Source organism: Cyclopterus lumpus, chromosome 7, assembly GCF_009769545.1.
Source record: "Cyclopterus lumpus isolate fCycLum1 chromosome 7, fCycLum1.pri, whole genome shotgun sequence".
NCBI lineage: Eukaryota > Metazoa > Chordata > Actinopteri > Perciformes > Cyclopteridae > Cyclopterus > Cyclopterus lumpus.
In genome coordinates, this window is record NC_046972.1 from 24,744,528 (window position 1) to 24,764,042 (window position 19,515).

The 19,515-nt window shown below is 46.1% G+C and overlaps 1 protein-coding gene across 1 annotated transcript in view; it reads right to left on the bottom strand.

Moving 5' to 3' along the window:
• The window catches only part of cacna1fb (calcium channel, voltage-dependent, L type, alpha 1F subunit), a 62,883-nt gene that overhangs the window by 1,047 nt on the left and 42,321 nt on the right, over window positions 1-19,515 (bottom strand). Inside the window, exons 30-47 of the mRNA XM_034538155.1 lie at window positions 16,872-17,030; window positions 16,676-16,786; window positions 14,500-14,583; window positions 13,952-14,080; window positions 13,812-13,877; window positions 13,162-13,253; window positions 12,667-12,826; window positions 12,435-12,562; window positions 11,639-11,735; window positions 9,827-9,929; window positions 9,213-9,314; window positions 8,439-8,569; window positions 6,585-7,018; window positions 3,512-3,619; window positions 2,216-2,352; window positions 1,659-1,771; window positions 190-319; window positions 94-108 (exon numbers count right to left, since the gene is read on the bottom strand). Of these exons, the coding sequence (XP_034394046.1) occupies window positions 94-108; window positions 190-319; window positions 1,659-1,771; window positions 2,216-2,352; window positions 3,512-3,619; window positions 6,585-7,018; window positions 8,439-8,569; window positions 9,213-9,314; window positions 9,827-9,929; window positions 11,639-11,735; window positions 12,435-12,562; window positions 12,667-12,826; window positions 13,162-13,253; window positions 13,812-13,877; window positions 13,952-14,080; window positions 14,500-14,583; window positions 16,676-16,786; window positions 16,872-17,030 (2,299 nt within the window). The remainder of the gene's footprint in view (window positions 1-93; window positions 109-189; window positions 320-1,658; window positions 1,772-2,215; window positions 2,353-3,511; window positions 3,620-6,584; window positions 7,019-8,438; window positions 8,570-9,212; window positions 9,315-9,826; window positions 9,930-11,638; window positions 11,736-12,434; window positions 12,563-12,666; window positions 12,827-13,161; window positions 13,254-13,811; window positions 13,878-13,951; window positions 14,081-14,499; window positions 14,584-16,675; window positions 16,787-16,871; window positions 17,031-19,515) is intronic.

A 19,515-nucleotide genomic window follows, 5' to 3' on the forward strand; every position in this document is an offset into this window, starting at 1 on the left:
GGTGGATGAAAGACCTTCAGGTTTGTACTGCAGCTCAACACAGGGGATGCTAGGTTGTTAGCGCTGAGGCTTCTGGGACATAAAACACCTCACCTCTTCCTGCACCTCCCTTATTCCCCTCTCCTCCTCCTCCTCCTCCTCCTCCTCCTCCTCCTCCCCCTCCTACTCCCCCCCCCCAGGGTGGGCTGCCTTCCTCCTCCACCAGGATGAGCGGAGCGTAGAGGAGGCGACCGCGGCGAGGACACGGGTTCGCCCAGGACGCAGAGGAGGCTGCCGAGGAGCGACCGGAGGAGAGCCGAGACTCGTAACTGCTGAACGTCTGCTGAGGAAGAGGAGAAGGGATACGTGCATGTTACCTGAGTGTGTGTTACATGTGTGTGTGTGTTACCTGAGTGTGTTACCTGAGTGTGTTACATGTGTGTGTGTTACATGTGTGTGTGTGTTACCTGAGTGTGTTACCTGAGTGTGTGTTACATGTGTGTGTATGTTACCTGTATGTGTGTTACATGTCTGAGTGTGTTACCTGTATGTGTTACCTGTATGTGTTACCTGTGTGTGTTACCTGTGTGTGTTACCTGTATGCGTGTTACCTGAGTGTGTTACCTGTGTTAGTGTTACATGTGTGTGTGTTACCTGTGTGTGTTACCTGAGTGCGTGTTACCTGAGTGTGTTACCTGTGTGTTACCTGTGTTAGTGTTACCTGTGTGTGTTACCTGTGTGTGTTACCTGTGTTAGTGTTACCTGTGTGTGTGTTACCTGTGTGTTACCTGTGTGTGTGTTACCTGTGTGTGTGTTACCTGTGTGTGTTACCTGAGTGTGTTACCTGTGTTAATGTTACCTGTGTTAGTGTTACCTGTGTGTGTTACCTGTGTGTGTGTTACCTGTGTTAGTGTTACCTGTGTGTGTTACCTGTGTGTGTTACCTGAGTGTGTTACCTGTGTGTGTTACCTGTGTGTGTTACCTGTGTGTGTTACCTGAGTGTGTTACCTGTGTGTGTTACCTGTGTGTGTGTTACCTGTGTTAGTGTTACCTGTGTGTGTTACCTGAGTGTGTTACCTGTGTTAATGTTACCTGTGTTAGTGTTACCTGTGTGTGTTACCTGTGTGTGTTACCTGTGTGTGTGTTACCTGTGTTAGTGTTACCTGTGTGTGTTACCTGTGTGTGTTACCTGAGTGTGTTACCTGTGTGTGTTACCTGTGTGTGTTACCTGTGTGTGTTACCTGAGTGTGTTACGTGTGTGTTACCTGTGTGTGTTACCTGTGTGTGTTACCTGTGTGTGTTACCTGAGTGTGTTACCTGTGTGTGTTACCTGTGTGTGTTACCTGTGTGTGTTACCTGAGTGTGTTACGTGTGTGTTACCTGTGTGTGTTACCTGTGTGTGTTACCTGTGTGTGTTACCTGAGTGTGTTACCTGTGTGTGTTACCTGAGTGTGTTACCTGTGTGTGTTACCTGTGTGTGTTACCTGTGTGTGTTACCTGTGTGTGTTACCTGAGTGTGTTACCTGTGTGTGTTACCTGAGTGTGTTACCTGTGTGTGTTACCTGTGTGTGTTACCTGTGTGTGTTACCTGTGTGTGTTACCTGTGTGTGTTACCTGAGTGTGTTACCTGTGTGTGTTACCTGAGTGTGTTACCTGTGTGTGTTACCTGTGTGTGTTACCTGTGTGCGTGTGCGGCGTGGCGGTGAGGTGGGGTGATAGGTTCCGGGGATCGGCAGGTCGTCACTGCTGCCCTGCCTCCTCAAGCACTGGATGTTGAATGACGGCTTCCGACCTGACAGACGACAACGAAACAAACGCACCCGAACATGTAAACGTACATTCAAACAACAATGGAAGTAATATCTCTCATATGTTTTATCGTCACACCTCGTCATGCATTTCATGTCAGCATTGTATCCTATGATCTCACAATGTTACTTTGTTTATTACAATAATAATACATTGTATTTATTTAGCGCTACACACAATAGAAACAACAACAATGTAACAGAGATGAAACATCCTGAACTAGCATCACAGGTATCATTAGGCTTCATAGGCTCATCTCATCTCATCTTTCATAACATGTTTAGTTCACTTCATCTCATCTCATTAAATGTGAGATGATAAAATGAGACGTTATAATCTGACACCTCGTCTCTGGCATCTCTTCTAATCTCGTCTGGTTTCATCTCGTCTCGTTAACTGTGACATCACAGCGTGTCATCGGGCGTACCTGTGGGCGTGGCAGGAAGTAGGCGTCGCCGGGTTGTCCTCCTGGCCTCGCTGTACCCGTTACCATAGCTACTGTTGGGGTAGGGGGCGTGGCCATCATAGTGGTCTCTGTACAGAGGAGGCTCGTCAGGGTAGTGTCTGCAGGGACACAGACAGACCTGTCTGTCTCTCTGTGCGTACATGTCTGTGTGGCAGTGTACCTGTCTGTCTGTTTACCTGTCTCTCTGTGTGTACCTGTCTGTCCCTCTGTGTGTAGCAGTATGTCTGTCTCTGTGTACCTGTCTGTGTGCATACCTGTTTGTCTGTCTCTGTGTACCTGTCTGTGTGCGTACCTGTCTGTGTGCGTACCTGTTTGTCTGTATACCTGTCTGTCTCTGTGTACCTGTGTGCGTACCTCATGTGTGCGTACCTGATTGTGTGCGTACCTGTCTGTGTGCGTATCTGTCTACCTGTGTCCGTACCTGTCTACCTGTGTGCGTACCTGTCTGTGTGCGTACCTGTCTACCTGTGTGCGTACCTGTCTACCTGTGTCCGTACCTGTCTACCTGTGTCCGTACCTGTCTACCTGTGTGCGTACCTGTCTACCTGTGTGCGTACCTGTCTACCTGTGTCCGTACTTGTCTACCTGTGTCCGTACCTGTCTACCTGTGTCCGTACCTGTCTACATACCTGTCTGTGTGTGTACCTGTCTGTGTGCGTACCTGTCTATCTGTGTGCGTACCTGTCTGTGTGCGTACCTGTCTACCTGTGTCCGTACCTGTCTACCTGTGTGCGTACCTGTCTACCTGTGTCCGTACCTGTCTACCTGTGTGCGTACCTGTCTACCTGTGTCCGTACCGGTCTACCTGTGTCCGTACCTGTCTACCTGTGTGCGTACCTGTCTACCTGTGTGCGTACCTGTCTACCTGTGTCCGTACCTGTCTACCTGTGTCCGTACCTGTCTACCTGTGTGCGTACCTGTCTACCTGTGTCCGTACCTGTCTACCTGTGTCCGTACCTGTCTACCTGTGTCCGTACCTGTCTACATACCTGTCTGTGTGCGTACCTGTCTATCTGTGTGCGTACCTGTCTGTGTGCGTACCTGTCTACCTGTGTCCGTACCTGTCTACCTGTGTGCGTACCTGTCTACCTGTGTCCGTACCTGTCTACCTGTGTGCGTACCTGTCTGTGTGCGTACCTGTCTACCTGTGTCCGTACCTGTCTACCTGTGTCCGTACCTGTCTACCTGTGTGCGTACCTGTCTACCTGTGTGCGTACCTGTCTACCTGTGTGCGTACCTGTCTACCTGTGTGCGTACCTGTCTCTGGAGGTGATGCTGTCGTTGTCCTCCTCCCGGCTGTAGTAGCCCTGCTCTCCGTAGGCCTCCAGGTCCCCGTTCCTCCAGTACCGGTCCCTGGAGTCCCTCCTGAGGAGACACAGGTTGGGGGGTTATCGTGGGCGTCAGCGGCCTCCGGTGGCCGTAAAAGGAACTGCTGCATTCAACGGGCCTCATTTTGTTCCTCTTTTTTATCCTGTAAGCTTTTAAAGTCAAAGAACCTTCAATACGCCTATAAACTATAAGTACAAATATACCAACGATGATTGGATCATCAGAATACTAGTACTAATACTACAGTATTACAGTACTAATACTAGTACTACAGTACTAATATGAGTGCTACAGTTCTAATACTAGTAGTATAGTTATAATACTAGTACTAATACTAGTTCTAATACTAGTACTATAGTTCCAATACTAGTAGTATAGTACTAATACTAGTTATAATACTAGTACTACAGTACTAATATGAGTACTACAGTTCTAATACTAGTAGTATAGTACTAATACTAGTACTATTCAAGATGGCCGCTTGATGGCAGCCTCGATTTTTCGCGTTTTTATTTTGCTCTCTTGTGTTTTCCACTTCTTGTTTGTTTGTTTAGGTTGCTAGCTCTGTGGTCACAAACACTAGAGTAGCACCTTGAATATATGTGAACACTCGACTGACCTCAACTGAACTTTAATGTAATGTAATGAACTCAGAAGAGTAATTAGCCCGCTAGCCCCAAGACTCGCTAGCCCCCCTGGCTGCCACGTCGCTAGCCATCACGAGCCCACCTGTCTACTCTGCCGGGATCTTTCCATTCCGGTGAGCAGACCTGGGTTGGTCTCCGCTAGCCACCCACTCCCTGACCCCTGTTGTCCAGAACCTTCACTGGCTCCAATACTCACTACAATATCCTTCTCATAATCAGGCCCCTCCTACCTCAGACCTGCTCCACCACCACACTCCATCAGGCCCCCTCCTACCTCACCGACCTGCTCCACCACCACACTCCATCAGGCCCCCTCCTACCTCAGACCTGCTCCACCACCACACTCCATCAGGCCCCCTCCTACCTCACAGACCTGCTCCACCACCACACTCCATCAGGCCCCCTCCTACCTCAGACCTGCTCCACCACCACACTCCATCAGGCCCCCTCCTACCTCACAGACCTGCTCCACCACCACACTCCATCAGGCCCCCTCCTACCTCACAGACCTGCTCCACCACCACACTCCACCAGGCCCCCTCCTACCTCACAGACCTGCTCCACCACCACACTCCATCAGGCCCCCTCCTACCTCACAGACCTGCTCCACCACCACACTCCATCAGGCCCCCTCCTACCTCATAGACCTGCTCCACCACCACACTCCATCAGGCCCCCTCCTACCTCACAGACCTGCTCCACCACCACACTCCACCAGGCCCCCTCCTACCTCACAGACCTGCTCCACCACCACACTCCATCAGGCCCCCTCCTACCTCATAGACCTGCTCCACCACCACACTCCATCAGGCCCCCTCCTACCTCACAGACCTGCTCCACCACCACACTCCATCAGGCCCCCTCCTACCTCAGACCTGCTCCACCACCACACTCCATCAGGCCCCCTCCTACCACAGACCTGGTCCACCACCACACTCCATCAGGCCCCCTCCTACCACAGACCTGCTCCACCACCACACTCCATCAGGCCCCCTCCTACCTCACAGACCTGCTCCACCACCACACTCCATCAGGCCCCCTCCTACCTCACAGACCTGCTCCACCACCACACTCCATCAGGCCCCCTCCTACCTCAGACCTGGTCCACCACCACACTCCATCAGGCACCTCCTACCTCACAGACCTGCTCCACCACCACACTCCATCAGGCCCCCTCCTACCTCATAGACCTGCTCCACCACCACACTCCATCAGGCCCCCTCCTACCTCAGACCTGGTCCACCACCACACTCCATCAGGCCCCCTCCTACCTCAGACCTGGTCCACCACCACACTCCATCAGGCCCCCTCCTACCTCAGACCTGCTCCACCACCACACTCCATCAGGCCCCCTCCTACCTCAGACCTGGTCCACCACCACACTCCATCTCCTCTGATGATCTCCTGTCCATCCCACATAGGACGAGGCACCGTGGGGGGACAGACCTTCTCCACATCTGCCCCCTCCCTCTGGAACTCTCTCCCCAAACTCATCCCAGACTGCACTGATCTTTCCTCCTTCAAATCCCACCTGTTCAGAACTGCTTTTAATGTGTGATTGTTTGTTGTTTTTGTTTTTGTTTTCTTATCAGGGTCCAAGCGACTCAAAGTCCCTATTTATTTGTTTTATTTGTTTTACCTGTATTTTAGCTATTCTTATTTATTTATTTTTAGCTTTTAGGATGTTTTAGTGTCTTTGAGTATTATGAAAAGCGCTATATAAATTAAATGCATTATTATTATTATTATTAATACTAGCACTATAGTTATAATACTAGTAGTATAGTACTAATACTAGTTATAATACTAGTACTAAAGTACTAATACTAGTTATAATACTAGTACTAAAGTACTAATACTAGTAGTATAGTACTAATACTAGTCGTATAGTACTAATACTAGTCGTATAGTACTAACACTAGTACTAGTAGTATAGTACTAATACTAGTTATAATACTAGTACTAAAGTACTAATATGAGTACTACAGTTCTAATACTAGTCGTATAGTACTAATACTAGTTATAATACTAGTACTAAAGTACTAATACTAGTAGTATAGTACTAACACTAGTTATAATACTAGTACTAAAGTACTAATACTAGTTATAATACTAGTACTAAAGTACTAATACTAGTAGTATAGTACTAATACTAGTCGTATAGTACTAACACTAGTACTAGTAGTATAGTACTAATACTAGTACTAAAGTACTAATACTAGTAGTATAGTACTAATACTAGTTATAATACTAGTACTAAAGTACTAATATGAGTACTACAGTTCTAATACTAGTAGTATAGAACTAATACTAGTACTACAGTAATACTAGTACTACAGTACTAGTATTAGTACCTGGTGGTCTTGTGACGTGGTCTCTTGTGGTCTCCGTGGTCCAGCAGGCCGTTCTTCGCTGACGGCCGGCGGTGATGACGATGATGATGAAGATTGACGGACGACCTCGCGTCGTCTCCGCGCCGCAGATGTTCGTCGCGGTCGCTGCCGTTCGGCATCTTGGTGAGGGAACCGACCCGGTGGACCAGACCGCCGTTGGACACGCCGCCGTCCCCCGCCGGTCCCCCGGGACCTGCGGGACCAGTGGGCGTGGCCAGGGCGGAGCCTCGGCGGTCCCTCTCTGGTCCCACGCCGTCGCCGCCCTGATACGCAGCGTCCTCCTCCAGCTCCTCGTCCTCCATCATGGCCTCGTCCTCGTACTCCAGGTCCTCGTTCAGGGCCAAGCGCATCTCTGGACCCAGATCCTGCAGAGTCTTCAGGCCGGCTTTGCACAGCTGCATACCACACACACACACACACTCACACACACACACACAGACAGACACGCACACACACACACACACACACACAGACAGACACGCACACACACGCACACAGTCACACACACAAATTAATTTCTCTATGGTGTGATCAGGGATGAGTTTATAATAAACTGTCGAGACACTTTGACCTCAGAGGACAACACTGTCCCACTAAAACCACTAAAACCACTAAAACCATTAAAACCATTAAAACCACTAAAACCATTAAAACCACTAAAACCATTAAAACCACTAAAACCATTAAAACCATCACAGCATAACATCTTTCATTCTATTATATCAGAATTTCAATAAAGAACTCCGGCGTTGTTCTCCTGGTGTCCACTGGGGGCATCACTGCTGTATTATGGAGCCCTGTAGTGTTTGAAAGACAGACAGGCAGGCAGGTAGACAGACAGACAGGCAGGCAGACAGACATGCAGGCAGACAGACAGGCAGACAGACAGACAGACAGGCAGGCAGGCAGGCAGACAGACAGGTAGACATGCAGGCAGACAGACAGACAGACAGGCATACAGACAGGCAGACAGGCAGACAGACATACAGGCAGACAGACAGGCAGACAGACAGGCAGACAAACAGACAAGCAGACAGGCAGACCAGACAGACAGACAGGTAGACAGACAGACAGACAGGCAGACAGGCAGACATGCAGACAGACAGACAGGCAGACAGACAGGCAGACAGGCAGACAGACAGGCAGACAGACAGGCAGACATGCAGACAGACAGACAGGCAGACAGGCAGGCAGACAGGCAGACAGACAGGCAGACATGCAGACAGACAGACAGGCAGACAGACAGGCAGACATGCAGACAGACAGACAGGCAGACAGACAGACAGACAGGCAGACAAACAGACAAGCAGACAGGCAGACCAGACAGACAGACAGACAGACAGGCAGACAGGCAGACAGACAGGCAGGCAGGCAGGCAGACAGACAGGTAGACATGCAGGCAGACAGACAGACAGACAGGCATACAGACAGGCAGACAGACAGGCAGACAAACAGACAAGCAGACAGGCAGACAAACAGACAAGCAGACAGGCAGACCAGACAGACAGACAGGCAGACAGGTAGACAGACAGACAGGCAGACAGACAGGTAGACATGCAGACAGACAGACAGGCAGACAGACAGACAGACAGGCATACAGACAGGCAGACAGGCAGACAGACATACAGGCAGACAGACAGGCAGACAAACAGACAAGCAGACAGGCAGACCAGACAGACAGACAGGCAGACAGGTAGACAGACAGACAGACAGGCAGACAGGCAGACATGCAGACAGGCAGACATGCAGACAGACAGACAGGCAGACAGGCAGACAGGCAGGCAGACAGGCAGACAGACAGACAGGCAGACAGACCTGAATGGCAGACGGGTTGGTGGTGTCAGACTCTCCCGTCAGGTCTCCTTGCTCTTTCCTCTTCCTGAACTTCCTGAAGTAATCCTGAATCAGGAACGTTGCGTAAAACTTCCCGACTGTCACTTCCTCCTCTGCAGGAAGACACAGAGCTCAGTCAGCAGCAGTACTAGTAGTATTACTTGTAGTATTAGTAGTATGTATGTAGTACTAGTAGTGTTTGTAGTAGTATTAGAAGTATGTATGTAGTACTAGTAGTGAGTACTCAAGTATTAGTGGTACTTGTAGTATTCCTTGTAGTACGAGCAGTGTTGGTTTTTGTATTACTAGTAGTGTTTGTAGTAGTATAAGAAGTATGTATGTAGTACTAGTAGTGTTTGTAGTAGTATAAGAAGTATGTATGTAGTACTAGTAGTGTTTGTAGTAGTATAAGAAGTATGTATGTAGTACTAGTAGTGTTTGTAGTAGTATTAGAAGTATGTATGTAGTACTAGTAGTGTTTGTAGTAGTATTAGAAGTATGTATGTAGTACTAGTAGTGTTTGTAGTAGTATAAGAAGTATGTATGTAGTACTAGTAGTGTTTGTAGTAGTATAAGAAGTATGTATGTAGTACTAGTAGTGTTTGTAGTAGTATAAGAAGTATGTATGTAGTACTAGTAGTGTTTGTAGTAGTATTAGAAGTATGTATGTAGTACTAGTAGTGTTTGTAGTAGTATTAGAAGTGTTTTTTGTAGTACTAGTAGGGTGTGTAGTAGTAGTACTAGTAGTATTTGTACCTTCATGCGGTGGTATTACTTCATCCAGTAGTTTTGGTTTCATTCTCTTCCAGATCTTCTTGATGATCCCCCTCAGCTCCTCGTTCTCCTGGTCAGGGTTACCTAGCAACAGCACGCAGTGGGCGGGGCCAGATATAAATCAGTTCATGACATCACAGTTATCATTTCATGAACGAATCATAACCCTAAACAACATACTAATTTACATATTTGCTAACCAATACGCCAATAAAAGTAATAATATACTGACTATTGTACTAATATACGTAGATACTAAAATACATGTACACAAATATAACAACATTCTAACATGTTTACATACTAAAATAATAATATACTAATATACTATTATACTAACATACTCACATACTAACATGCTCACATACTAACATACTTACATACTAAAATACTAGCATACTAATATACTTACATATACTTAATATACTTTCTACAAAGTAGAGATAGTTACCGTTTATATTCTAAATATTAATACTATATACATATTTGTTCAGTTTATCCACATAAATACTTTCTCCACGTTTAAGATATTAAACATACTTCAATTTCTTAAACGTGTAATTCAGTCTTAATGTCACTGCCGGCCAATCAGATACCTTCAGTCTTGATCTTGAGGGCGGTGCGAACCAGAGCGAACAGCGTGGCGTTAAAGGTCACCATGCCGTCAGCGTTCAGAGGCATGTTCATGGCCACGAGGCGCTGAGGAAGAGGAGCAGGATGAGGAAGAGGAGCAGGAACAGGAAGAGGAGCAAGAGTAGAAAGAGGAAGAGGAACAGGAACAGGAACAGGAAGAGGGGCAAGAGTAGAAAGAGGAAGAGGACCAAGAGTAGAAAGAGGAAGAGGAACAGGAACAGGAACAGGAAGAGGGGCAAGAGTAGAAAGAGGAAGAGGACCAAGAGTAGAAAGAGGAAGAGGACCAAGAGTAGAAAGAGGAAGAGGAACAGGAAGAGGAGCAAGAGTAGAAAGAGGAACAAGAAGAGGAGCAAGAGTAGAAAGAGGAAGAGGAACAGGAAAGGAAGAGGAGCAAGAGTAGAAAGAGGAAGAGGAGCAGGAAGAGGAAGAGGGGCAAGAGTAGAAAGAGGAAGAGGAGCAAGAGTAGAAAGAGGAAGAGGAGCAGGAAGAGGAAGAGGAGCAAGAGTAGAAAGAGGAAGAGGAGCAGGAACAGGAAGAGGGGCAAGAGTAGAAAGAGGAAGAGGAGCAAGAGTAGAAAGAGGAAGAGGAGCAGGAGCAGGAAGAGGGGCAAGAGTAGAAAGAGGAACAAGAAGAGGAGCAAGAGTAGAAAGAGGAAGAGGAACAGGAAAGGAAGAGGAGCAAGAGTAGAAAGAGGAAGAGGAACAGGAACAGGAAGAGGAGCAAGAGTAGAAAGAGGAACAGGAACAGGAAGAGGGGCAAGAGTAGAAAGAGGAACAGGAACAGGAAGAGGAGCAAGAGTAGAAAGAGGAAGAGGAACAGGAAAAGGAAGAGGGGCAAGAGTAGAAAGAGGAAGAGGAGCAAGAGTAGAAAGAGGAAGAGGACCAAGAGTAGAAAGAGGAAGAGGAACAGGAACAGGAAGAGGAGCAAGAGTAGAAAGAGGAAGAGGAACAGGAAAAGGAAGAGGGGCAAGAGTAGAAAGAGGAAGAGGAGCAAGAGTAGAAAGAGGAGCAAGAGTAGAAAGAGGAAGAGGAAGAGGAGCAGGAAGAGGAGCAAGAGTAGAAAGAGGAAGAGGAAGAGGAGCAAGAGTAGAAAGAGGAAGAGGAACAGGAACAGGAAGAGGGGCAAGAGTAGAAAGAGGAAGAGGAACAGGAACAGGAAGAGGAGCAAGAGTAGAAAGAGGAACAGGAAAAGGAAGAGGGGCAAGAGTAGAAAGAGGAAGAGGAGCAAGAGTAGAAAGAGGAAGAGGCGCAGGAAGAGGAGCAAGAGTAGAAAGAGGAAGAGGAGCAGGAACAGGAAGAGGAAGAGGAGCAAGAGTAGAAAGAGGAAGAGGAACAGGAAGAGGAGCAAGAGTAGAAAGAGGAAGAGGAAGAGGAAGAGGAGCAAGAGTAGAAAGAGGAAGAGGAGCAGGAGCAGGAAGAGGAAGAGGAGCAAGAGTAGAAAGAGGAAGAGGAGCAGGAAGAGGTAGAGCAGGAAGAGGATTAGGAGTAGAAAGAGGAAGAGGAGCAGGAAGAGGAAGAGGATCAGGAGTAGAAAGAGGAAGAGGAGCAGGACGAGGAGCAGGAAGAGGAGCAGGAAGAGGAGCAGGAAGAAGAAGAGGAGGAGGAAGACGAAAAGAAAGAGAAGGAGGAAGAAAAGATCTTTACACAATTGTACAACATGTAATATGTGAGTTTTCTGGCCTGATATGAATAAAAGTAGAGGACCCAGATCAGAGCCCTGTGGGACACCACGTTCATAATACTGCAGTAGTGTATTACACCATGTGCTGTACTCACCTTACACGCCACTCTGTGAGGACAGAGTTTCCCAAAGCCCAGAGGAGGCTGAATCCTCCTGAGCAGAGCCACAACGTCCAGGTGTTTGATACGACCCCTGAAGAAGAGTACACAATATATATATACAATATACAAACAAATAATACTATCTCATGTCAAAGTGTTTAATACGACAGGAAAGAGAAAAGAAAACGTTACAATGTTCATCAGTAAAAGTAATACCACAAAATCAAAATACAAGTAAAACTACTGAATTCAACAATTTACAAATAGAAATATTAGCAACAAAATGTACGTAGATTAAGTACACTTAATGCATAATAGCCTCGTATTGTTGTACTGTGTCTAATCTATAATGTTTTCTATGTAAAATGATAATCTGAAGAATAACTAGCAACTATAACTGTCATGGAAATACTCAAGTACAGAGGAAGTACCTCATACATATCTGTACTAGTGTCTTTCTTTATGCTAAGCTATGCTAGAAAATTCCCCTTGCTTCCAGTCTTTGTGCTAAAATAGGCTAGCAGTTACCCCCTACTTTGAGTCTTTGTGCTACGCTAGACTAGAAGTTTCCCCCTGCTTTAAGTCTTTGTTCTAAGCTAGCAGTTTCCCCCTGCTTCCAGTCTGTGCTAAGCTAGGCTAGCAGTTTCCCCCTGCTTCCAGTCTATGTGCTAAGGTAGGCTAGCAGTTTCCCCCTACTTCCAGTCTTTGTGCTAAGCTAGGCCAGCAGTTTTACCCTACTTCCAGTCTTTGTGCTAAGCTAGGTTAGCCGTTTGAAGCCGCACAAACATACTTGGCCTCTGGATCATATTCGGACCAGATCCTCTTGAACTCGTCCAGGTGATGCGGTCCCAGAATCGACCAATCACGCGTCAGATAGTCAAAGTTGTCCATGATGACGGCGACAAACAGGTTAATGATCTGAAGGACACACACGCAGTCAGTGTGTGTGTGTGACTGTGTGTATGTGTGTGTTTGTGTGTGTATGTGTGTGTTTGTGTGTGTGTGTGTGTGTGTGTTCTCACCAGGAAAGCACACAACATGAAGAAGCTGATGAAGTAAACAATGGCAAAGTTGCTTCCACAGCTGAACTCTTCTCCGGGTTCGTAGTCCGACTCGGGGTCACAGCGTTTACCTGGAAGACTGGCCAGCATGATCTCCTGCCAGGCCTCACCTGTCGCACACCTGAACACACACACACATCTTATAATATATTATTATTATTATAATAATAGAAAAGTTCTTGAAGTTGTTTGGACGGATTAGAAACAGAACTCTGACTACATTACCCATAATGCCACTGGTTAATGTATTTTAATGGATCTAGACAGTTCAAGTCTCAGAGAAGAGGAGGAGGATGATGAAGAGGAGGAGGAGAAGGGGGAAGAGGAAGAGGAGGAGGAGGAGGGGGAAGAGGAAAAGGAGGACGAGGATCTGACCTGAAGAGGAGGAGGAGGAGGGGGGGAAGAGGAAGAGGAGGAGGAGAAGGGGGAAGAGGAAGAGGAGGACGAGGATCTGACCTGAAGAGGAGGAGGACAGCCTGAGGAAATGTCTGGAAGTTGTTGTTTCTGTTGATCTGAGTGTGAGGCTGCATGGCTACCTTCCCAAAGGTCTGAGAGAGAGAGAGAGAGAGAGAGAGAGAGGACTAGTTAGATCATAATTCTATCAACTTCCAGTTCTTTAAGTGAAGTCTATGCTTCACGTGTTAAAGCTGCATTCTCTCTCCTGACCACCAGGGGGCGACTCCTCTGGTTGTATAGAAGTCTATGCTTCATGTGTTAAAGCAGCATTCTCTCTCCTGACCACCAGGGGGCGACTCCTCTGGTTGTATAGAAGTCTATGCTTTATGTGTTAAAGCTGCATTCTCTCTCCTGACCACCAGGGGGCGACTCCTCTGGTTGTATAGAAGTCTATGCTTCATGTGTTAAAGCTGCATTCTCTCTCCTGACCACCAGGGGGCGACTCCTCTGGTTGTATAGAAGTCTATGCTTTATGTGTTAAAGCTGCATTCTCTCTCCTGACCACCAGGGGGCGACTCCTCTGGTTGTATAGAAGTCTATGCTTCATGTGTTAAAGCTGCATTCTCTCTCCTGACCACCAGGGGGCGACTCCTCTGGTTGTATAGAAGTCTATGCTTCATGTGTTAAAGCTGCAGACGGTGTGACCTCACCTGCATCCCGATGACGGCGTAGATGAAGAAGATCATGGCGATGAGCAGAGCGACGTACGGCAGAGCCTGAAGACAGACAGGGAGAGGTTAGACTGTTGCTCTCGTTGGCCCCGCCCCCTAGCGTTAGCCCCTTCTCTGACCTGCAGTGATTTGATGAAAGTCCAGAGAAGTGTACGAATCCCCTCCCCTTTGCTCAGCAGCTTGACCAATCGCATCACTCGAAACAGACGGAAAAAAGTGATCGACACCCGAGAGCTGTCTTCCCCACTCTGAGAGACAGACAGGGAGAAGAGCTCATCATCATCATCATCACGATATAAATGTGTGAAATATAAAATATAGTAAAATATTGAATATGTATCAGTATCAATATAATAATAATAATAATGAATGTTACTATTATCATTATTAACATGATTATTATACACGTATTATTATTTTTATTATTATAAACAATATTATAAGTATTAACATGATTATTATTAACATGATTTTTATTACAATTATATTATTATTACCATGATAATTATTATACACGTTTTATTATTTTTATTATTATAAACAATATTATAAGTATTAACATGATTATTATAATATTATTATTAACATGATTATAATATGTTATGAAATATAACGAATATTCATGCTGTTGAATGATCATGTGATTGTGTTGTGTTCGAGGACTCACACTGAACTCGGTGACCACGATGTCGACGACGCTACCGACTACGATGAGAGCGTCGAACGAGTTCCACGCGTCCACGAAGTAATGCTGCAGAGACAAGAGGACGAGGGCGCCTTTTAGAGACAGGAGACAAACAGGAAGTGTCCTCACGGAGGACGAGGGCGCCTTTTAGAGACAGGAGACAAACAGGAAGTGTCCTCACGGAGGACGAGGGCGCCTTTTAGAGACAGGAGACAAACAGGAAGTGTCCTCACGGAGGACCAGATCGCCTTTTAGAGACAGGAGACAAACAGGAAGTGTCCTCACGGAGGACGAGGGCGCCTTTTAGAGACAGGAGACAAACAGGAAGTGTCCTCACGGAGGACCAGATCGCCTTTTAGAGACAGGAGACAAACAGGAAGTGTCCTCACGGAGGACGAGGGCGCCTTTTAGAGACAGGAGACAAACAGGAAGTGTCCTCACGGAGGACGAGGGCGCCTTTTAGAGACAGGAGACAAACAGGAAGTGTCCTCACGGAGGACCAGATCGCCTTTTAGAGACAGGAGACAAACAGGAAGTGTCCTCACGGAGGACGAGGGCGCCTTTTAGAGACAGGAGACAAACAGGAAGTGTCCTCACGGAGGACCAGATCGCCTTTTAGAGACAGGAGACAAACAGGAAGTGTCCTCACGGAGGACGAGGGCGCCTTTTAGAGACAGGAGACAAACAGGAAGTGTCCTCACGGAGGACGAGGGCACCTTTTAGAGACAGGAGACAAACAGGAAGTGTCCTCACGGAGGACGAGGGCGCCTTTTAGAGACAGGAGACAAACAGGAAGTGTCCTCACGGAGGACGAGGGCGCCTTTTAGAGACAGGAGACAAACAGGAAGTGTCCTCACGGAGGACCAGAGCGCCTTTTAGAGACAGGAGACAAACAGGAAGTGTCCTCACGGAGGACGAGGGCACCTTTTAGAGACAGGAGACAAACAGGAAGTGTCCTCACGGAGGACGAGGGCACCTTTTAGAGACAGAAGACAAACAGGAAGTGTCCTCACGGAGGACGAGGGCGCCTTTTAGAGACAGAAGACAAACAGGAAGTGTCCTCACGGAGGACGAGGGCGCCTTTTAGAGACAGAAGACAAACAGGAAGTGTCCTCACGGAGGACGAGGGCGCCTTTTAGAGACAGGAGACAAACAGGAAGGGTCCTCACGGAGGACGAGGGCGCCTTTTAGAGACAGGAGACAAACAGGAAGTGTCCTTACGGAGGACGAGGGCGCCTTTTAGAGACAGAAGACAAACAGGAAGTGTCCTTACGGAGGACGAGGGCGCCTTTTAGAGACAGGAGACAAACAGGAAGTGTCCTCACGGAGGACGAGGGCGCCTTTTAGAGACAGGAGACAAACAGGAAGTGTCCTCACGGAGGACGAGGGCGCCTTTTAGAGACAGAAGACAAACAGGAAGTGTCCTCACGGAGGACCAGAGCGCCTTTTAGAGACAGGAGACAAACAGGAAGTGTCCTCACGGAGGACGAGGGTGTCTTTTAGAGACAGGAGACAAACAGGAAGTGTCCTCACGGAGGACCAGAGCGCCTTTTAGAGACAGAAGACAAACAGGAAGTGTCCTCACGGAGGACCAGAGCGCCTTTTAGAGACAGGAGACAAACAGGAAGTGTCCTCACGGAGGACCAGAGCGCCTTTTAGAGACAGAAGACAAACAGGAAGTGTCCTCACGGAGGACGAGGGTGCCTTTTAGAGACAGAAGACAAACAGGAAGTGTCCTCAGGACCTGAGTGCCTAAGTGGGACTTATGTATCTGGGAATATATATATATATATATACATTTGTGTTTGTAGAGATGGACGTCTCCAGTAGGACTCAGAGGGCCAGAGACAGGAAGTCAGACGCCATTTAGAGACGGACCAACATGGGGAATTAATTCACCATATTTATACCGAAAAGATCATCATTTTATAAACGTTACCGTCACAAAAGTTTCATCTTTAGATTCCCGGTTTGGTTTCCATCAAACCATCAACAGGAAACAGAGACTTGTTGGGGACTATTTTCAGCGGTGGATGAATCCGCATGCGGTGCTTTAGTTATTGTTTATGTGTGATGGAGTCAGAATAAATACATTGATGACGATGATATTGAAGGGAAGCTCTCTGGGGGCCTCGAAGGGTGCGTTTGTTTTTCTCACCCTGAGCCTGAGAGCCAGCAGCTTCAGCAGCATCTCCGCCGTGAAGAGGCCAGTGAACACCATGTTGAGGATGTCCATGATGTGGCTGAAGTTCTTCGACTGCTCGTAATGCTGCAGGACAGAAACACACAGTTATTATTGATAATGACAAACACACAGCATCCAGTTATTATTAATATTAGCAAACACAGTTTACCTGAACAGCCAGCGTGACGGTGTTGAGCAGGATGAGCACGAACATGATGTACTCAAACCCCGTGGAGTTGATGATGGACCAGAACTTAAACTGAACCGGGTTCTTTGGGATGTAGAGTTTCAGGGGCTGGGCCTTCAGGGCGAACTCAACACACTGACGCTGTGGAGACAGAGAGGTGTACTACTGTACTAGCATAGTGTACTCAACATGTACTACTGTACTAGCATAGTGTACTCAACATGTACTACTGTACTAGCATAGTGTACTCAACATGTGCTACTGTACTAGCATACTGTACTCAACATGTACTACTGTACTAGCATACTGTACTCAACATGTACTACTGTACTAGCATAGTGTACTCAACATGTACTACTGTACTAGCATACTGTACTCAACATGTACTACTGTACAACCATAGTGTACTCAACATGTACTACTGTACTAGCATAGTGTACTCAACATGTGCTACTGTACTAGCATACTGTACTAGCATACTGTACTCAACATGTACTACTGTACTAGCATACTGTACTAGCATACTGTACTCAACATGTACTACTGTACTAGCATAGTGTACTCAACATGTACTACTGTACTAGCATAGTGTACTCAACATGTACTACTGTAGTAGCATAGTGTACTCAACATGTACTACTGTACTAGCATACTGTACTCAACATGTACTGCTGTACTAGCATAGTGTACTCAACATGTACTACTGTACTAGCATACTGTACTCAACATGTACTGCTGTACTAGCATAGTGTACTCAACATGTACTACTGTACTAGCATACTGTACTCAACATGTACTGCTGTACTAGCATACTGTACTCAACATGTACTACTGTACTAGCATAGTGTACTCAACATTTACTACTGTACTAGCTGTACTAGCACAGTGTACTCAACATTTACTACTGTACTAGCTGTACTAGCATAGTGTACTCAACAGTTACTACTGTACTAGCTGTACTAGCATAGTGTACTCAACATGTACTACTGTACTAGCATAGTGTACTCAACATGTACTACTGTACTAGCATACTGTACTCAACATGTACTACTGTACTACTGTACTAGTATACTATACTCAACATGTACTACTGTACTACTGTACTATTATACTGTACTCAACATGTACTACTGTACTAGCATAGTGTACTCAACATGTACTACTGTACTAGCATAGTGTACTCAACATGTACTACTGTACTAGCATAGTGTACTTAACATGTACTACGGTACTAGCATAGTGTACTCAACATGTACTACTGTACTAGCATAGTGTACTCAACATGTACTACTGTACTAGCATAGTGTACTCAACATGTACTACTGTACTAGCATAGTGTACTCAACATGTACTACTGTACTAGCATAGTGTACTCAACATGTACTACTGTACTAGCATACTGTACTCAACATGTACTACTGTACTAGCATAGTGTACTCAACATGTACTACTGTACTAGCATACTGTACTCAACATGTACTACTGTACTAGCATAGTGTACTCAACATGTACTACTGTATTAGCATAGTGTACTCAACATGTACTACTGTACTAGCATACTGTACTCAACATGTACTACTGTACTAGCATACTGTACTCAACATGTACTACTGTATTAGCATAGTGTACTCAACATGTAGTACTGTACTAGCATACTGTACTCAACATGTACTACTGTATTAGCATAGTGTACTCAACATGTACTACTGTACTAGCATAGTGTACTCAACATGTACTACTGTACTAGCATAGTGTACTCAACATGTACTACTGTACTAGCATACTGTACTCAACATGTACTACTGTACTAGCATAGTGTACTCAACATGTACTACTGTACTAGCATACTGTACTCAACATGTACTACTGTACTAGCATAGTGTACTCAACATGTACTACTGTATTAGCATAGTGTACTCAACATGTACTACTGTATTAGCATAGTGTACTCAACATGTACTACTGTACTAGCATACTGTACTCAACATGTACTACTGTATTAGCATAGTGTACTCAACATGTACTACTGTACTAGCATAGTGTACTCAACATGTAGTACTGTACTAGCATAGTGTACTCAACATGTAGTACTGTACTAGCATAGTGTACTCAACATGTACTACTATACTAACATAGTTCTCAACATTACTACAGAGTGCTCAACATGTACTACTGTACTAACAGAGTACTCAACATTACTACTGTACTAACAGAGTACTCAACATTACTACCGTACTAACAGAGTACTCAACATTACTACCGTACTAACAGAGTACTCAACATTACTACCGTACTAACAGAGTACTCAACAGGTACTACTGTACTAACAGAGTACTCAACATTACTACCGTACTAACAGTGTACTCAACATTACTACCGTACTAACAGAGTACTCAACATTACTACCGTACTAACAGTGTACTCAACATGTACTACTATACTAACATAGTTCTCAACATTACTACAGAGTGCTCAACATGTACTACTGTACTAACAGAGTACTCAACATTACTACTGTACTAACAGAGTACTCAACATTACTACCGTACTAACAGAGTACTCAACATTACTACCGTACTAACAGAGTACTCAACAGGTACTACTGTACTAACAGAGTACTCAACAT